General features: G+C 40.4%; 2 protein-coding genes and 1 long non-coding RNA gene across 3 annotated transcripts; 2 read left to right on the top strand and 1 right to left on the bottom strand.

Moving 5' to 3' along the window:
• Positions 1-1,487: 1,487 nt before the first annotated feature.
• Positions 1,488-7,351, bottom strand: cgrrf1 (cell growth regulator with ring finger domain 1). Its single transcript, XM_047573687.1, has 6 exons — positions 6,975-7,351; positions 6,179-6,315; positions 5,180-5,357; positions 3,589-3,736; positions 3,329-3,436; positions 1,488-2,934 (listed from the first exon to the last, which is right to left on the bottom strand). Exons 1-6 carry the CDS (start codon positions 7,076-7,078, stop codon positions 2,623-2,625), a joined length of 987 nt encoding a protein of 328 aa, XP_047429643.1. The 5' UTR covers positions 7,079-7,351; the 3' UTR covers positions 1,488-2,622.
• Positions 2,883-4,986, top strand: LOC124998983. The gene is made up of 2 exons (XR_007111117.1): positions 2,883-2,985; positions 3,999-4,986. It is a non-coding gene; the product is annotated as an uncharacterized LOC124998983 (long non-coding RNA).
• Positions 7,352-7,620: 269 nt separating the features above from the next.
• ddhd1b (DDHD domain containing 1b) lies at positions 7,621-19,870 on the top strand. The gene is made up of 13 exons (XM_047574273.1): positions 7,621-8,695; positions 9,694-9,870; positions 10,146-10,274; positions 10,684-10,831; positions 10,920-11,029; positions 11,949-12,055; positions 12,408-12,664; positions 13,929-14,004; positions 14,401-14,550; positions 14,738-14,802; positions 15,046-15,224; positions 16,025-16,273; positions 16,733-19,870. Exons 1-13 carry the CDS (start codon positions 7,957-7,959, stop codon positions 16,915-16,917), a joined length of 2,571 nt encoding a protein of 856 aa, XP_047430229.1. The 5' UTR covers positions 7,621-7,956; the 3' UTR covers positions 16,918-19,870.
• The last annotated feature ends 417 nt before the right edge of the window (positions 19,871-20,287 follow it).

The following is a 20,287-nucleotide window of genomic DNA, read 5'->3' on the forward strand; positions in this document are numbered from 1 at the left end:
GCTCTGTGTTTTTCAGTTTATTACCATTCATTCTATTCAAATGTCATGGACGTTGTTCATTTGACTGACTGCATCGTCCAGAGGTGGAATAACACCATTTTCCCATTTTGAGAAATAAAGTTGAATTAAGATTACACGGGGAAATGGACAATTTGACTTTTTCATGATTGCACCTGTTTGTTTTTTTTTCTTTTTTCTTCAGTCAAGTTAACCCAGGTCCCTGCTCTTCAACCTATTATCACTGTTCATTAAATATTGTAGTGTAGGTAGGAACCTAAGTAATTTAATAACTTAAGCAGTATTGTAAGAATAGTTTGTTGATGATAGCTGTCACCATAGTAATCACCATTACCTAGATTACAAAAGCATCTACCTAAACCAGGGGGTGTCACACATAAGACCCATGGGTTAAAATCAGCATGCCTCAGGGACCAAGTCAGCAGTTTTTCGGTTGAAGTAACTGCTATTTCTAAGTTGTCCACTTGGGGGCACTGTTTTGGTCAGAGTTGCAGAATGAACAACACAGACCTCCAAGAAATTCCAGGTTGTAAATAAATTGTTTGTCAAAGGTTAGTTTATCAAATGGGCTCGTAGAAATGTATTTTATATATCAAATTTATATAGTTACAAAAATGTATATAATTACTTCCTGGACTTGCATATTATTATGGTTTGGGTTTGCATCCAACACCAAGTAATTAATACAGGACATTTCTACTGTAGTTTAAATAAGTTTAAATTTAGATCTATGGTTTCCTTTCTTTCATTTTGTTTAATGCCCAAACCTCAATAAATCTGTTTCCTAAATATTACAATAATTTTTAATTAAAGGATTATGAATGTCCCATTATAACATCATTGCGTCCATAACTCTAACCCAGTTATTAAGGTGACAGCCCTATTACTCACAATTGTTGAGAGAGAGAAATTCTGGCATTATTACTTTTCTTAAAGTTTGTGTGTAAATTACTATATATGTCCATGGAAAATAAAGTAGTATATCATTCATAGTATATCAGCTATTCTGGATATGGATTTAAAAACTTTTCAAACTTGACATTGTTACTACAGGTCACAGGGTTGATGAAACATGCTTATACATGTTGATTATACCTTGAAGAAATACAAAACTAAGTGATTGAGATGGCACAGTACATATTTATCTGTGAGGTAAAGATCTGTATTATCAAAACAGTTGCTTAAAGATAATTTAAATCAGTATTTTGGAAATTAAACTTGAATGAATGGGAAATGGCCTGTTTTTTTGAATGGCCAATACATAATCCTTGAGAATAGTAAAACCAAATAAGACATGTTAAAAGACAGGCTAGCTCTAGTAAGACATCCTTTGGACAGATGGAACTAAGATCCACATATGCCAGAGTGACGGGGGGAAATTGTATAAATATGGATTTAAATGATCTGAGGCATGCAGTAAATATCTACACAGCTGTCTTAAAACAGCAGACGGTAAATCATATCAGAACTTAAGGTGAGGAGTCTTTATTGTCACTGTACACATGATACAACAAGGCTGCATGTTCCCACAGCATGTCAGGATAGTCACTGTTGCACATGGCGCAGTACAGGGCTACCAGCAGCTTACCATACAAGTAGTTTTTTCTCCAGGGCCCATTTTCCTAAAGACTGTGAGAGTCCTCTCAGAGAGCTCCTGACTTAGCCTAAAACTTCCTAGCAAGGAGTGTTATCTTAGGAGTGATTCCAGGGCATTCTCAGAGAATTCTTAGCAAGGAATGGACAGAAACTCTGATCTTAGTGAGGAGGTGTGGTTGACCCTGTTGCTAGGTATGAGGCATCTTTTCATTGATCCAAAAAGCTGGATAAAAATACACTTTTGGTGATAATGACTTAATCATAGAATCTGATCTCTATGAAGACTGTGTCATTAGAATAATATTTTACATAGAAAGAAAATCTCTTAAATAAATAATAAGATTTACTTTAAATTTATCTTTGAAAATGTATGAAAATTCAGGCCCACTTGCACAGTATTCCCATGCTGACAGTTGTATTTATTTGCTTCCATTCATTTGCCATGCTGGTCATTTTTGCTCTTCATCCATTTAGTATTAACAAGGGTAAAATCCAATGTGTAGCGTTTAATTAATTCACTGTCATTCTGTTGAATATCTCTCATGTCTCTTCTGTCCATCATTTTCTCCTCTGCTTCAGAAAGTCCTAAGCCTCTCAAAAGTCCTCCTCCCTGCTAGATCGGCCACCACCAGCATCCAGACTCCAGGGAGGTCCTGTTCTTGTCTACCTTCATCGGCTTAGATTCAGATATATGACACCACTCCTCTTGGGAGTCTAACCACCAAACTATTACCTTCACCTACTTGACCTCTCCTTACTAAATTACACATGCAAGCACACTCTTCATTCCTGGCAGCACATGCTGCAAGAAGGTGCTGCATCTTCATTAACACATCGTGCAGCAAGATGATATGAATAGTAAGAAAGAAATGGTTTAAGTAAGCTTGCTGGTGGCAATCTAATGCAATGTTAACATTAAATTAGTTCAAGACCAAGATTCGGTGACAGGGAGTTGCAGGGCTTATTTTGATTCACTGTATGTTATCTCTACAATCACAGTCCCTGGAGTCACTGTTCTGCTGCTGGGCGTGTCAGGGCAAACGACTCCAGGATGAAAGCTCTGCAAATAGGACAATGCTGGACATGTAACACACAACTGTCACATGCACAAGCATGTCTGCATGGCAGGAGCACCCTGTTCACCGTCGCATTCTGACAGACAACGCAGCCTTTCTCCGTCCCTTCTGACCAATCCTCATCCTCCAGCACTGGACTGTGTTCCACGCCGCTGGCATCCTCGTTGAGTTCACTCGGTTGGGTATTCTGATCTGAGTTCTGAGGTCCAGACATCCCCCCACTTTCAGCTGACATGAAGAGAGGCTGAAAGAGACAGAAAGTATGGCGCTTTAACAGAAAATACTTGTCACAGAGGTAAAAAAAATCACGCTTAACTATATATACTCTTAACCATACACCAGTGAGCCAGATGACTAGTGGAATATGCATCCCACAGGAACAGCTTTTCCCACACAGACATGCACTTACAGATGACACATTCCCTTTAAACTAAATCAGGCTTCATTTTCATCTTTTACATTTTTAAAATCTCATTGCTAATCTATGGAACTGAGAAATATGGGGACTATTTTACTATGAGTTAAAAGACATGCATTATTTACACATGATTTATAGTGATTTCATACACCTTGAGTTAAGAATCATTTTCTGGCTTGCCAGGTTGTGGATAAGCAGAAAATCCTTTTCAAAAACATACTTTTAACTCGTACATGCTCCCCTGAGAGGTTAGAAGGTACTGAAAAAGGACCCGTGGAGAAAGGTTGTATCTTTCATCAGGAACGTGAATAACTGTCACACTTGCCATCTGAAACACAAAGGACAGACAGTTTTCATCTAGATTGTAAACAGTGTCGCAAATAGATCTTCAAGAAACATGTGTGCAGTGCAAATACAGAGACCCTGATGAGTCTGGTCATCTGAGACAAAAACAAGCAAGACACACACAGATCAACTCACAATGTTGTAAACGTCCGTGGCTTCAGCCTCCTCCACTGTCAGCACGGCTACAAGAGGGTAGTGCCGTCTTGGCAATGGCCCAAAATCTGTTATCTCCTGGTCAGCGGGAATCTTTGTATGGCGTTCCTCTCGATCTTCACAGCCGATACTGAGAGGGTGGAGTCAGAGAGGCTAACACTGACAGCTTCTATTCAGCAAACACAACATGAGTATGTATCTTGTCACCGTCACAGCACAGACTGCTTTGACTGACTGATGTTGCAACAGTAAGGATGGCCGTGTACTGTGACACCTAGCCCTAAATACCTTGAACTATTTACTGTATAGATTTTAATGCGAGTGAGTAGATCTTGTAGTGGCTGATTTGAATTTCCAGGCAGTTAACTTATTTTATATCCTCCAATAAACAGAACCTCTGCAAAGCCTCAGGGCCAGATTATGTCCCTCCTTCCACGTTGAAGCACCGTGCTGACTCCAGACCAGTCGCCCTGACGTCTGTGGAAATTAAGTCATTTGAGCACCTCTCCTGTCCTTCCTGGCCATCACCGAGCCTTATCTGGACCCCCTGCAGATCACCTACAGAGCCAACAGGTCTGTAAATGATGCATTAAATATGGCTTTCAATCTCATCCTCCAGCACCTGGACTCTACAGGAACCTATGTCAGGATTTGTCTGTTTGTGGATTTCGGTGCCACCATCCTGGCCTTGCTACAGTCTCATGTGTTACATTAACACAATTTGTTTGTTGATGCTTTTATTTTAACACTGCCCATTAATGTGCAGTTTTTAATGCACAGTCTGTATAGTTTATCCTCTATTTATAATTTCTGATGCTTCTTGTACTGTTTAATTTTCTGGACTTATGTGTATGTTTATTGTACCAACCCCCACAACAACTTCTTCTTATGTGAGAAGACGATTGTTACCAGACTCACATTCTGATAAGAATTGAGTGTGGTAATGGCAGGCTATTTATTTCATACACAAAAATACTGAACAAGCTGTTTTCTCAAAGTTTGCACTGTTTGCATGGCTTCTGTTATCCATATGTAGTGTTTATTCAGTGTTTATTCAGTTCATATTGTTTTTTTCGCAGGTATAGTCAAACAGTGAGGGAACGTTATTTAAAATGCACCCGAAAGAATGGCGGCTTGTTGCCCCGTAGCTCCATGATTTTTACCTTTTTAGGTCATTCTTATTGTGTTATTGTGGTTGCTTTTTGTCAGACTTGTTCTTGTTTTTCTGTAAACCAACATGGTTTTTGGCCATTTTTTCCTGGACTTTCTGTGTTTGGCTGTCATTGGCTGTGGAATTCACCATGAGACACGATCCATGCCACTGTTGCTATGCAACTGACCAAACAACTGGTTTATTAAACTGTTTATTTTATTTTACTAGATAATACTTACTTGCTTACTTACTGAGAACTGGTGTTGTATGAAAAAGCAAAGGCGGACCATACCCAAAATTTATGGTACTGAAACAACGATTTACTTTTAGTGGCTAAACATGCATAGGCGGTGTCAACCCATAATTTTTTATCCAATAAGCTTGTTCCCTGTGAGTTTTTGTCAGTAATGTAAAGGATACCGGAAGCTCTGGCAGTAGTGGAACCGGTGGTGAAGGGCCTCCTGGAAACGTTGGGGGTTGCTGAGCCTTGGGCCATGCTGGTGGACCTGCAGTGCTCCCTGCAGAGCGCTGACCTCACAGCCCCAGAAACAGGTCAGGACACACGGCTCCAGACAGCCAGGCCTCACTGACACACCATCTGCAAAGGCGTGTTTGCAAATGTTACAGTCTGGGACACAATAAAAACTGCTCAGTGGTAATACTGGCTATATAACAGGCTGGCGACATCTGAGGTCAGTCTTCATAATCCTGCGTATTCACAGCAGTCTCCACCGGTAATTTTACAAATGCATGAATGCTTCCAACCACAGAACTAGAACAAAACTATTTTCTAAGCACTAGTGAAAGAACAAGAGAGATATATTGCATATTATGTAGCACAGTGTAAATGGAAAGATCAACTGCCATTTTCACATAAGCCTTTAGGATATGTTATAGATGATGGGGTATTTAACATACGTAGATATTATATATTCAAGTTAGGATGACTACATCCTTTCCTATGACTGCATTATAGGGATGTCCCAGTGAAGTTTTTTTGCCCCCCAATCTTTCAATATTCACTATCGGCTGATCCAAGTCCCAGTCCAAACTTAAATTAACTAAATTTTCCCTACACTAAATTCATAAAGGCTTTCTTTATATTTCTTATATTTCCCTAGATCACATCTGCACAGTGTGACTGGCTTCAGTCCAATAATAATAGTACTGAAGACAGTAGCCAGAAGGGAATAGCTCACACCTTGACTTCAGAAAACCTGTATAACCATAAATTCATAAATTTAGTCATGTAGGTATTTCTAGGGAGTTTTGGCAGTTTTGATGCTAGCCAACCTGGATTAAAACAAAAGAGGAAGAAGATGTTTGGATGCTGCAGGGACATGGCAAACCTACAGAAGATCAGACTTGGTTGAATCCTGATACTAATAATATTATATTCTTGATGATGGAGATTCTCACCAGTGACACTTGCTGGCCCAGAGCCCAACTCCAGAGAGAAGGGATTAGTAACCTGAACCATTTGTTTCTCAGGGGTTGGTATGATCGACTCAGTTTCTTCATAACTACGAAGGATGACCGGGACATCAAAGCCAAACCTGACGACAGGAGGGAAAGTGAACAGTGATGTGTCGCACTCACTTTACTCTTTTTCATTGAAACAGATAAACACAACACTGAGGTTTATCCACAAAATAAGGTTTTAAAAGATTTATTTGTTGAACATTATTTGACCAATGAACCTTACTAACATCCCCTGACTGGCTGATTAGTACTCATATTTTAAGCCCTTCTCATCAAACTCCAAGTTGACTGTGTCCAATACTAAGATTCAGAAAAGGGTGAATCTACAACTACTGTTAACACTCTTGGACATTTCCTCTTCAAATAATTTTATGATTTATGATGTTTTGTCTTACATTCTGATCCAGTCAACCACTTTAATACGTGCACGTATGAGATGAATAGCAATACATTTGTTTTGCTGTAAAAAGTTTGTATTTATATTCCTAATTTGCACGTTTCGAGTGTTACATACAGTATATAACCAGTAACTTACTTGCTTACTTGTGATTAATGCTGTAGCTGACACAAATGATATGTATTGTATTCTGCCAAAGTATTTAAACAAAAATATAATGACAAATGAGTCGAGCAACTCCTAAAAGCACACGTGCACAGATATTACGTTGAAGTATTCTATCAAATGGTTGTTGCTAGGATGGTGGCTAAGCTAACCTAGCTAAATATCACTTACCAGCCGAGAACCATGGCTGCAGTTACCACAAAGCACAAAGAAACTACACAAATGTAAAACAACGGGGAGTACTCATAAAGGGTGACCAGAAAAACTGCTGCCATTTTACATCATTTGTGTCACTTAATGACACATTTTATATCGTTTATATACACATACAGAGGAAAAAGTTCAGGTGACGACCAAAACAGGAAATCCCGATCTAAAACTACGGTGGCCTAAGAGGTATAATATGTACAAGTAGTTGAGGCCTTAATCAAAACAAAAATTGTATTATCTTTAAACGCAGGACGACTGAATCGGTCTTTTTTTGTGTGTGCGCCTGTTTAGATATTACTGCCAAAACATTAGTCACATCTCTTTGTTTTCGGCCCACAACCTAATGGTCCGAGCAAGCTCGACTCTAGAGGAAAGCAAGAACCAGCGTCATGATCTTCAAATTAAAAGCATGTAAACGGCTGAAATCTATGTTTGACATTACACTGTAGCATATCACATTGAGTAACGGTAAAAAAAAATATTTAAGAGTTGTATTTTTAGTTGTAAGTACACTTTTGAATACATACTCAATATAATTTTTAAATCCACTTATTCTTCCACGCCCATATTGGTTTTATGTTGAAGGTTGAAACAGGAAGTGTTTTCCTTGTATTTTACTTGACATCGTGGAGCAATTGAGATTACCACATACGCTTTTATTATTATCATATTTATTATTATGTTAGTTTTAGGGGGAAATGAATGTTTACAGGAGCGAGTGCAGTCAGTAAAGAATAACGTATGTGTGTCATTCATATATTTTGACATTTAACATATGAAGACATGCTGTAGGTCGGGATGATTTTGCATAGGCTACAGATGTTACCAGCTGGGCAGAAAGAAACCGTTAATCCGGCGTAACAGTCGGGCGGCTGGCATAGTGTTACACATTTTATTAGACTGTTTCAGTGCGTCGGGTCTGTCTGTTCATTGGTTCATCAACATGAGCAGCTATGCTGAAGATAAATCGACTATTCGCCAGCAGAGCTCAGATAATAACTCGGTCAGCAGTAGTGAATGGGATATGGCAAACGATGTGTTTGTGTCTGGCTATGACGACAATCCGATGGGAGACAGTGAGGATGCAGTGGACAGGGAGCCCTCGCAGCCCGGCTTGGACAGGCACCTGCCGCTGCTAAGGAGGGACAGGTTGTCCCAGGACGGCATGGTGCTGGAGTACCCCAGCTCGTCCTATCTGGACCCAAACTACGGCAATGGCGAGGAGAACGTCACAACCAAGAAGCGCATACGGTCCAACAGCTCCAGGCACCGCGGCGAGGTGGTCACTGAACTCGGTCCGGAGGAAGTCCGCTGGTTTTACAAGGAGGATAAGCGGACCTGGAAGCCATTCGTTGGACACGACTCCCTGAAAATTGAAGTCGTCTATCGGAGATTCTGTGAACAGAACCCAGACAAGGTCAGGCCCCCCGCCGAGCCCGCCGAGGCCAACGGGAATGATGCAGTCACGTCCGACGACATCCCGCCAGAGAGCTGGGCCGTGGAGGGTGGAGGCATCCAGGAGGAGCCGCCGGTCCGAGGGGGCGAGGGGACACGGCGCTCGTCGTCAGAGGAAGCGAAAGACACGGACGACGTGGGCATCAGCGTGGAGGCTGTGTGTGTCAGAGGAGGGCTCTATGAAGTGAATATCAAGGAGAAGGAATGCTACCCCGTTTACTGGAACCGTGAGCAAGATATATATCCACAGTCAGAGAGCATGCAAACACAATGGAATGCAGCTCTTTGCTTTTCAGATGCACAGGGTGTTCTTTAAGGGTGGTCAAAATAAAGATAAATTAGAATATTAGGTCTTTGAAAATAGGCAAGCAGTAGAATTCAGAAGTTCAGTTATTACCACATCCACTACTGCTAGCATCACCACTTCTTTCATTTATGATTTCCACTATTCGATTGTGCCCTGCCTCTAACTGTATTGAATACTATCCTCATTTTACCCTTTAGTCTCCCCAGACATTTTGTTATAGATCAGTTATAGATCGTCGTTATTGTGTGGAAGTTTTTGAGATATGGACTTTTTTCTTCCTACGTGAATGAGGTCCCTCCTGTGTAGGAAACAAGCACCATAACTGCATACAAATACATTTATGTCACGAGACTGGAAAACGAGTCTTTGGTATTTCTATTTGCTAGGTTTACAAACCAAAATCTGAATGATGTGTTTAGTTTGGATGCATATTTTGTGACCTTCGAAAGAGAATTACTGTTGTGTTAGAAGAGGCTATTTTCTTGCAAGGGTTTCCATCTCTTGATTTGTTTCTGTTCACTGTTTTACTGTTTTATTATTGTTCCCAGTTTTATTGCTGTCCTGTTTGACTAAACAGCCTTATTTGTTGTCGTAAAATACAGTTAGATGGCACCGTTGCTGATTGTAATGCTCTCTCTAGTTTTCATATCAAAGATGCATTTACTGAACAGTATGTGAATGTTGGCATGATATTGATTGTTTGGAATTCATAACATGTCAAATATTCCTTTTCTTCTTTTAGTCATATCAAATTAATTAACTGAGCAAATGAGAAATAGTTGCCATGGATCTTTGTGGGCCTCAAAACTAGTGCATGAAAAGCTTTCCGAAATGTTATTTTATTTACAGTCCCTAAGTGGCATACTATTCATGTGTGAATATTTTTTTGTTGGAAATACCCCATGTTTTGTACCCCAGAACAAGATCGTATTCCTGTGATGAGGGGTCAGTGGTTTATTGATGGAACGTGGCTTCCCCTTGAGGAGGATGAGAGTGACCTCATTGAGCTGGAGCACCTTGCCTGCTTCCGGGGTCAACAGATGAAGGACACCTATGAGATGGAGTCCGTGACCACAACCGTGGACAGCAAAGATGGTAAGGATTGTAAAGCAGAGGGTAGACAAAAAGAGAAGTAAAATGTAAATGTAAGAAAAGCAGACAAAGATAATGGTGTGGTAGAAGATAGAGGTGGTTCTGATTAAGGGGTAACCGTGATCTGAGCCACTAAGTAGGTTCAGTCATGGCTTTTGTAAACACAACGCAGTGGAGTTTCACACCAGTATTCCACGCACTGTCACATGCAGTAGTGAATGAATTATGCTGGATACATTGTGTCCATAGCTCCTAATCACAGTGTGACCCCATTGCAGCCGTCCACAGCCTGAAACTGAGCAAGAGTCACGTGGACTGGCACAGTGTGGACGAGGTGTACCTGTACAGTGACGCAACCACCTCCAAGATTGCCCGCACCGTCACTCAGAAACTGGGCTTCTCGAAAGGTACGTGGAAAAATGTACCAGAGGAGAGTTGACTGAATTGATCCCATGACCATGGGTCTGAAAATAGATAGACAAGATAGATCTTCTCCAACCACTCTTACTAATTTTTTTTTTGATACCTGAAACAACATACAAGAGCTAGCTTTTGTGGCTTTGGTTAGCACTGTTCATTTCTTGCTTCACTCTGAAGGTCTGGTATCATGGTTATAACGGCTAAAAGATGTGTAATTACATCCATAGCTACCAATACTTTTTTTGTTAAACAAACAAACAAAAAAAAATGAAATAAGAAGACAATCAGGACGAATCATCTCACAATCAAGGAACACAAACATTTGCTTTACATCAGAAAACTAAACTCAGGCACATTGTTGTGGAACACACAACATGTTCTCTCTCATGCCTTCAGCCTCCAGCAGTGGGACACGTCTTCATCGGGGGTATGTGGAGGAGGCAGCACCTGAGGACACCCCACCGGAAACGACACACATTGTTTTTGTGGTGCATGGCATTGGCCAGAAGATGGACCAGGGTCGCATCATCAGGAACACCAGCATGTATGACATGTCATTTTCCAATGAGGAGCAGAGAATTTAGATTAGTAATTACTCTGGAAGTAATGGCTTGGTCTTTGATGGTGGACAGGATGAGAGACGCTGCAAGAAAGATGGAGGAGAAGCACTTCTCTGACCGCACCACAGAGCATGTAGAGTTCCTTCCTGTGGAGTGGAGGTCGAAACTCTGTCTGGATGGAGGTATGCTGCACCCCAGTTTACAACCACCCAAAAGCAAATCTTTCTTTACACAGAAAAACATGTACTGATCTTATTCCGGTCTCTTCTCTCTTGAAATGTGAAAAACCTGGCAGGTTAAAAGCTTGGTTACACAATTCAATTATATACTGACCTGTCCATTTTGAAAATTAGTATCAGGACTTGGATTATTTCAGTTTTAGGTAAAACCAAACTAATTCATGACATGATAATCTTGTAATGTTGCAATTCGCCTACTCAGTTCAATACAAAGGCAGTGAGGGACACAGACAATGACACTTAGTCAGTAGTAGTGATTATTATGACAACTATTACTAGTTTCTCTGAATTAGGGAGGCAGGAGAAGGAAAATGGTGAACTTATGAATCATGAACAAAAAGTACAAACTCTCAAGGCAAGGAAATTCTAATATAAATTTAAATAAAATAAAAAATATCCAAAAATGTTTACTCCAACAACAGATATCCACATGTGAGAAAGTCCGTGTGTTGTTGGGGAGGCACCGACATGCCATGATGGCAGGCGTAGTCTGGAGGTTAGACAGAGGTTGACTTAGTCCTTCACATTAAAAGGATTTGGGATAACCCCTTCTGTTCCCCCTGTGATGTTATATATATTAGATATAAAGTTAAGTTCTACTGACTGTGCAAGAACCAGAGGGTTAGGTGTTTGATCCCTGCACCACATGCTGAAGCATTCTTGTGCAAGACACTGAGCTGCTGCAGTAGTTTTCAAAATATAGATGTACACAGTTGAATGAATGGTTAATCTCTGGTCATTACTGTCTACATCTGGTTACTGTAAAACAGATTCTTCACTAGCATGTGAAACAGCATAAGTAACTTTCCTCTGGGAGTGTCCGTCATGTGCGTTTATAACTTATTGTATCTTATTCCTTCAGACACGGTGGATTCCATTACTCCAGATAAGGTCCGAGGGCTCAGGGACATGCTGAACAGCAGTGCCATGGACATTATGTACTATACGAGTCCTCTGTACAGAGATGAGGTGAGCCCGGGCCTGCACTGTACTACAGCTTCCCATCTTCCCTTCAGAAACACATCCAGCCTGATTTGGTCTGCCTTCTCTCTCCCCACAGTTGCGGTGCTGAACTGTGTCACCCCCGCTGGTAGTTTCCGAGTATATGTCCCATGAGTCTGATCAGCTCCCCTCGGTCACAGCTAAATCCTAAATAAGATGGTTAAATCTAACAGGCTGCATGGCATTGAGTTATGACAGTGAAATAGAGGATCAATTAACAATGCAGTGGATCAAATGTAGCAAAACCTGTTTGAACAATATTGGTGCAGATATCTAACAAAATGAGATAATACTTTATTGTTGTCGTGTGTTTGTGCAGATCACGAGGGGTTTGACTCTGGAGCTGAATCGTCTGTACTCACTGTTCTGCTCGCGAAATCCAGACTTTGAGAAAAACGGGAAGGTGTCCATAGTTTCGCACTCTCTGGGCTGTGTCATCACCTTTGACATCATGACAGGCTGGGACCCAGTGCGTTTTCATTATCAGGAGGCGCTGGACCCAGAGGACACAAATGTCTGCTGGCCTGGAGACGAGGAGCGTCGCCTTCAGGAGGAGCTGCGACTTACACGCCTCAGGTAAGCTACGTTTCTGTTCCTTTTTTTGGCCAAAAGTGCACTTAAATGCACCGGTAACTGATGGTCCCATGCTTTGTACATTTCTTACTGTATAGGCAGAAAATTTGTTGGTGAGGTGATACATTTTAAACTTAGTTCCAATGAGCCAATGAGAATCTTTTGTTTAATACCAGTCAGTATTTTTGATCAGCTGATCATTATTTAGAACTATTTTTCCTGTGTTTTTGTTAGATATCTGCACCATTATTAGAAATACATACTTTCACTATTGTTGTACTTGCTTGCTGTTGTGCACTTGTTGTGTGACGATGAGGTAGGACCCTAATGCAGACCTCAGGCATGGCGGGAGCAGGAAACCAAAGAATTTCAATTAAAGATAACAGATAACAATCCAAACAAAAGAAAACAACATAGATAACAGAATAAATCCAAAAAAGGGGGTTTATTGTTACAGTTGATTATAACAGAACAGGTATCTAGATGAGATCAGGAGTAAGTGGCTGGGCTCACCGGAGACACAAGACTATTGGCAGGAGAGAACTCGACGGCAAGAGACAATATGTTATTGAACGAGAGTTAAACCCAAATTTTTGATTAGGTCCTGATGAGGAGATGGAGGTCAGGTATGTCTGCTGCCAGCCAACAGGAACCAGGTCCACCCACTCTAGACATGCCTCTGAATTAGGGAGCACTGTAACTGAGTTTCTCCAATCAACCTCTCCTCCATCCTTCGTCTTATTTTTGGGAGCTTTTGACTTGCTCAGTTTTGTGTTTCGGCTTCCTTTTCACTGCAGTCGCTCTTTTTCCCCTTTGATGAATCCCATTTTACGACGTAAAATGGTATTATATTAAGAAAGTATGTTGTGCTGAGTTGGATTAACATGTACAAGCAGATGGTGTAATAGTAGTAAGCTCATGTCACTGTCATTACTCTAGGAAAGTTTTTGTATGTTTTTTCCCAATAAAGAGTTGTGGTATATATCCCATGTACTGTTTTATTACTGTCAGAGTGGAGTAATTTATCTATTTACCATGAACATCCAATCCATGCAAGCCAGTGTTGAAATGAATAGTAATCTCTATGTAAATAATGTTCAGTGTTTCACGCCAGACTGCATGTTGGGCCCTGATTGCGTGATCAGTCAAATAGTAAACACAATCACAAAACAGATGCCTCAAACCATGGGTCACTATAGAATAAAACTAGCCAACATGTGGCAATGTGTACACTGGAGTAATTCATGGTGTCCATCATCCTTTTCAGGTTGAGGGACCTGGAGGACCAGTTCCAGGGTTTGCAGACCTCATCCTGTGTTGCAATGCCAGCCTTGAAATTTAAGGTAACGTTCAGTTGTCACAGTCTACTTCCATACGGTAGATGTCCCAGATAGGACCACAGCTACAAACCTTCTGACACACTGCAAAAAACAAGTACGCTAACTACAAGCCTTCTGATTTGAAGTACTGACATTGTCCCTGGAAGCATCCCAAGAATCTAGGATGGACACAGAATGATTTAACAGGTATTCCCAAACCTGAGTATGTAGTGATGCAAACTTTTCCTTTTTCTGTTTCTACCTTCCAAACAGGTATTAGTTTACACGTTCACACCTGAGGTACAGCCAGAGTAGTATATAACTGATCACTGAGCTGCTGTGGGACAAGTGTCTGACAGCCTTTCACAGTCAGTGCCTCTTGTGCTCTCGTGGTAAATCTACCCGCTCTCTGTGCTACAGGTTGACAACTTCTTCTGCATGGGTTCCCCTCTGGCTGTGTTTTTGGCATTACGAGGGACCCGGCCCGGAAACAATGGTGCACAAGACCATATCCTCCCAACATCTATCTGCAAACGCCTTTTCAACATATTCCACCCTACAGACCCTGTGGTGAGTCCCGGCAGCGCTGCGTGTTACTACACTGCTTCTGTGATCAGCTCAATCTGGACAGACAAAAATTAAGCAGAAAAAATGGCAAATGCAGTAAAATAAAAAGTGAATGTGATAAAAAAAAAACAACAATTACGAGAAATGATATTGTCAAATTAATTACTTCATTTGTATTCGTTTCTTTCAGGCATACAGATTGGAGCCTCTAATCTTAAAGCATTACAGTAACATTGCACCTGTTCAGATCCACTGGTAAGACAAGAGTCGATTATTAACGAATAATCAGACCAGATTAGTATTCATCAAAACTATCAATGCTTTTACACCATTACGTTTGACACCATCAGCAGCGGTACAGTTAATTAAACACAGCAATGATTATCAAGTTATATTCCTTCTGACATGATGTGACCCAGCTTTAATTGGAAGTACAGTATGTCCAGTAGGACTAATGAGGACTGCAGGTTTTTGATTGACTGTGCGTGTCATGTGAAGGTATAACACCACTAGCCCAACACCGTACAATCAGATCCGGCCCACACTGCTCAACCCCCAGAAGGAACCCACATCTATCTCAGACTCAGAGAGCATCCCTAGCCCGTGCACCTCCCCTCCACAGGCCCGACGGCACTATGGCGAGTCCATCACCAGCTTGGGCAAGGCCAGTATAATGGGTAAGCAACTAGGGAGGGACTTGTGGCTTCATTGATTGTGGTACAAATAACATAGTAAGCAGCTGTTTTTATATTAATTCTCAAGAGTCAGTGTTCAATAAAATTTAAATAAAAATAGAAGCCAGGGGAAGACCTGCACTGCAGCTCTGGCATTGACCTGTAATCCTAGAGGTTAATTTTCTGGAATAAACAAATAAAAAAAAGTATAATATATAAAGTATAATATTACTTTTTAATTTGTTTGATTGGGTTCTCTTGGTCTACTTTTAGATCAGAGTGAGTCATTATCTATGCAGAAAAGTAGAAACTTCAGAGAGATGCAAATATTTTGTCCCTCCTTAATGCCCACAAGCCAAAGAAATCTAGGTCCAGAAATGTCTTCTACAACGTTTTACATTATCAATGGTACTTGTTATTTTATTTATATAAACTCTGTATAGCTTTATGTAATTTGCAAAGTGACAGGTGACGAGGAATCAGTGAGATAAATGGAATGAAGCTGGAAATACTGAGATGCTGTAGAGTAGAAACAGTCGGTGACTGGTAAAGACAAGGCACTGATTTGACAATAGTTTAGTCAATGTACTTGTTATATTGAACCACAAGATATGAGAGCATAAGAACACTGCTGCCCAGTGCTGGTTTCACTACAGGTTTTGTTTTTCCAGAGCTATTCAGCTCAGAACAGCTGCGTAGAGCACAGCTAGTGACAACCTGAGACAGTTCTGTTGATGACTTAATTCAATTTTATGATGATTCACTGTTTATACAATATAATGATGAACCTCACTACCCATCAGGTGCTGCGAGCCTTGGAAAGGGAATTGGAGGAATCCTCTTTTCTCGCTTTTCACGCTCCAGTGGCCAGGTGGGCGGAGTAGAGGAAGATCCTGAGGGTGGAGCCTCTGAAGTGGAAAACATGGCACCAGGAGATGAAGGGGTGACGGAGATAGAGGGTGAAGAGAAGGAAAAACAGATTGAGGAGGAGAGGAGGGAAATTGAGCATACCATGTCCCAGTCCACCTCAGCTCTCATGGACAACACCTCTTGTAAGTGCTGTGCTTTGAGTGAGAAACATAAATGTACCTGGAGCTTGATATTAGAGTGTGAACATCAATTTTTTAGTCAGCTCACAGCACTTGTAAATGGTAAATAGTCTTTATATAGTTCTCCTACCTCTTAGTACTCAAAGCGCTTTACAGTGATAATGAAAATACCCACTTTGTTGTAGGTTCATCTTTTACATGTTACATTATTCGTGCATAAAACGGATACATTTTCAAATGTCTCCATACTGAGCCACAGCAGCCCCTACATGACATCATGTTAACTGGATGGAGACATTCCTGTCCCAACAGTTCAGTTTGAAGCTGGTTATTTCAGTATGTAGTTCATTGACAGATCAGTTTGATTAAATCAATGTATTAGAACACACAATGCTGCCACCATAAGACAAGAAAGCTGCAGTTATTTCTGACACTCACTAAGCCTTTTTTTCTCTGTTGCAGTGGAACTGGAGAGACGCATTGACTTTGAGCTTCGGGAGGGTTTGGTGGAGAGCCGCTACTGGTCAGCGGTGACCTCACACACAGCGTACTGGTGTTCATATGATGTGGCTTTATTTCTCCTCACCTTCATGTACAGACCACTGGAGCCCATTGAACCTGCAGAGGACAACCAAGACATCTCGTAACACAAGTGCAACGTGACCATGGAGTCGTCTCACCTGAAGTCACTTCACTTTCAACTCAAACGTTTTGGAATATAAATTGAAAGGCCAAGGAGAATTGAATGAAATTACCTCATTCATCATTCCTTAATTTTTTTTTTTTTTTTTTTTTTGCGTCACATCTGTGACACATGTGACACCTGTGCACATTCTGTCTATATTTGTGATTGCTCGGTCCCACGTTGGAGATTAATATTAGATTTTTTTTTATAACATTCCAGATTAATTTATTTTGAATGACACTCAAGAATATTATAATCCATATTATAATAATTAATACTACTTGAATTATTTGTCATTATTTGTTGTGTTTATTGGAAAGTCTGAAAAGCAAGACTCTCTCCTTTTTTTACGTTTTTACAACTGCTAGCGTTTCCCTTTTTCAGCATGTGTATATTTGAATCCCTCCCTTTGGTTATTTACACTGACAAATGCCCTGCCGCGCCTCAGCACATTAGCAGACAAAGCAGCTTCAGTGTGTAGACTGCATTTTTAGAGGATGCTGTTGTGCGCAAGGTTAGACAAGAGGAGAACCTGATGTCGCCCTGCTACATCATCTAGGATTAGCACTGTCAGTTTAAAGGTAATTGCAGTATTGCTAATGTCACGGTGTTATTTATTTGTCCGCCATGGACAGAAGATAGATGACGGCCAAAAGAAATATGTCCTTTATTTGTAAAAACAACTTTATGGAGTCTTAACAACAGGGTATGTAACCTCCCCCCCATAGCCCCAGTTCCACTCCCTTAAACCCAGGCTCTTTTTCAGCATGAAAATAGGTCAAATAAGCTGACAGGACTTTTTTTTTTTTGATCATAGCGGTACAGAATGTACCCCGACTTCGGCACTGACACTCCAGTCACTGTAACATGCATAAAATGCATTGGCATGGAGAAGTAGCAATGGGACGTAAAAGTATCATATGTATCATTATGTAGAGTAACCAACACAGACACCCAAAACAGCCACGCTCCGTGAAATGGCCTGTGATTGGTGGAAAAATACTGTCACTGGGTGATTATTATAAAGGAGGAGGCACAGAAGTCAGTTGTTCTCACATAACATTTTAATTACAATATGCTAACAAGCTATTATCGAATTTGCACAAAATAACAGCAAAAATAAATAACATACCCTGCCTTTAACTCTCCTCTCATATCAAGTACTGTGTTTTATCATTAGGCCATGTCGACTGAACTGTTGTTTCTCTCAGGAATCCAATACATAATTGGTGGCCAAATGTTTGTGAGTTGCCAACAAACTAGTTGTTCTTATTGTGGTTACCCATGAGCAAGATTCTGACTGGAATTTGTATTCAATATTCTATCTATTACAGGACTAAAATATGCAAGTGTATGTACCATATACAGATTAACCCAGTCTAACCAGAGGGTTAGTTGTTCCATCCCAGATGGACCACATGTCCAATCGTGCCATGACTGTTAAGAAACGGTTAGATGTGTCATTGAGACGTCAGAAAAGCTTCTATAGATACAAGGGCATTTACCAAGAGCAGAGACTGACAGTGTCCTCCTCTTGTCAAACTTCTTTGCTTTCCTAAGTGGTCTGTAATCTCCTTAAATACACTGTTCCTGGTTCCCACGTCTAGAATGGTTTTCAAGGGTGATAGAACATTTGCAGTCAGGGCTTCTATACTTTGGAATGACCTGCCTGACTAGACTAAAATATCATATTGCATGTGATTTTTGTCCTTTGTTCTGAAACAACTTGCCAAATGATCTCCCATCTCTTACATCAAAGTGAGCGTGTCTGGATAAACAGCTAAGTAAAATAACACGTAGTTTATCACATTCTTTATTCATCCATTGAGTACTGTTTATTTTTACTTTTTAAGGAATTGAAGCCACACTGTGGCTCCAGTTTGAAGCACGCTTATGAACCTTACTCCTGTAGGCCTAGATTAAATGTATGCCTACAAAGAAATAATGATAATAATAAGATGGAAACAGCTGGTGTGCCAGTTCTAAAGAGGAATATAGCTTATAGCTCTGCTCAGTGATCTAAAATTTTGCCCTCTAGATTAGCTGTGCCTCCAACTACAGCTTGTGACAATTGATCTTCTTCCTGTCTGCCAAATCATCTTTCACACTTCTGTCTACTGTTTCATGCTACATATGACTGTACATCATACAGACTGTAGGTAGCTGTCAGGTCATCAGCCAGCTGTGGTTGGTAGTTGCTGACAGCTCCTCCTCCTGTGTTCTGACGTCACCCTGATGCCAAGAATTTGTCAACAATACTTACACCCTTGTCTATATTTTAACATTAGTTGTGTGGTTTATATCGTAAACACCATAGAAACAAAGTAGTTTCCCCTTCTTGTGGAGCACCTTATCGTTACCTGTGCCATATCAAACTCGAATATATGTTCTAGAGAATTCTAGTTAGTAGGTCAGAGTGGGTAACCTAAAAATTCTAATTGCTCATGCATTTTTATGGATATTTAATAAAACTGCAATAGATGAGCAACCTTGACCTGAGGGTCGACCATGTCCCGGGCCTTTCCCAGTGGGGATAGTTCCGCCCCCACCAGTACCCTTATAGATCAGCAACACAGAGAAATGTAGAATGCTTTTGACAACCACATAATTTGTGAAAGCAATTGGACATAACAGTATACTGTTTACATTTTATAAAATGCCCTTTTTAAGTCTTTCCTTTTGTTAATTTTCAAATTATTTGAATGTTACTTTGCAGACGATTAGTAAAATCCTTTGGAGACTACTTTGTGTCATCTTTTTGAATTGAGTGAAAGAAAATGAATTACATGAGAAGTGTCATTCTTCCGTCAGGCTCAGCCCCTTTAACTCACAGTCACTGCATTTCTTACATGATGCCGTTCTTTAGCTTATAGATCTTTAATTTTTTTGATTAAACTGAAGAGGTCCAACCTTGATCCCTCTGGTCTCCAGTCATTCTTGTAGTTTGATGCCAGCAGTTCTAGGTTCGCTTTATGAACCAGAGGCATACAAGAAATATACACAGTTTTCGTTTCAAGCTTAGTGTTGCAACCCTGGTAACCCTCAGGATAGCAGAATGTTTCTGATAACAGAAGATTTATCATCTATGTAAGAATTGATGAAAACAGCTGTTTTACGTTACATTTAATTTTGTTCTTTTATAATAATAAAATAATAATATTTTATGTCAAATTGACAAATGAGACAATCCCCAAAACAAACAACAACAACAGTGGGTAGTAAAAGTAACACCCAGATACACAAAAGAAATCAACATAATGTACCATAAATACAAGAGTTACCAAGCTGATCTAAATGTGGCTGGTAAATTTTACATTCTTTTTTTCTAATAA

Source organism: Mugil cephalus, chromosome 21 (genome assembly GCF_022458985.1).
Source record: "Mugil cephalus isolate CIBA_MC_2020 chromosome 21, CIBA_Mcephalus_1.1, whole genome shotgun sequence".
In the NCBI taxonomy this organism is placed as follows: Eukaryota; Metazoa; Chordata; class Actinopteri; order Mugiliformes; family Mugilidae; genus Mugil; species Mugil cephalus.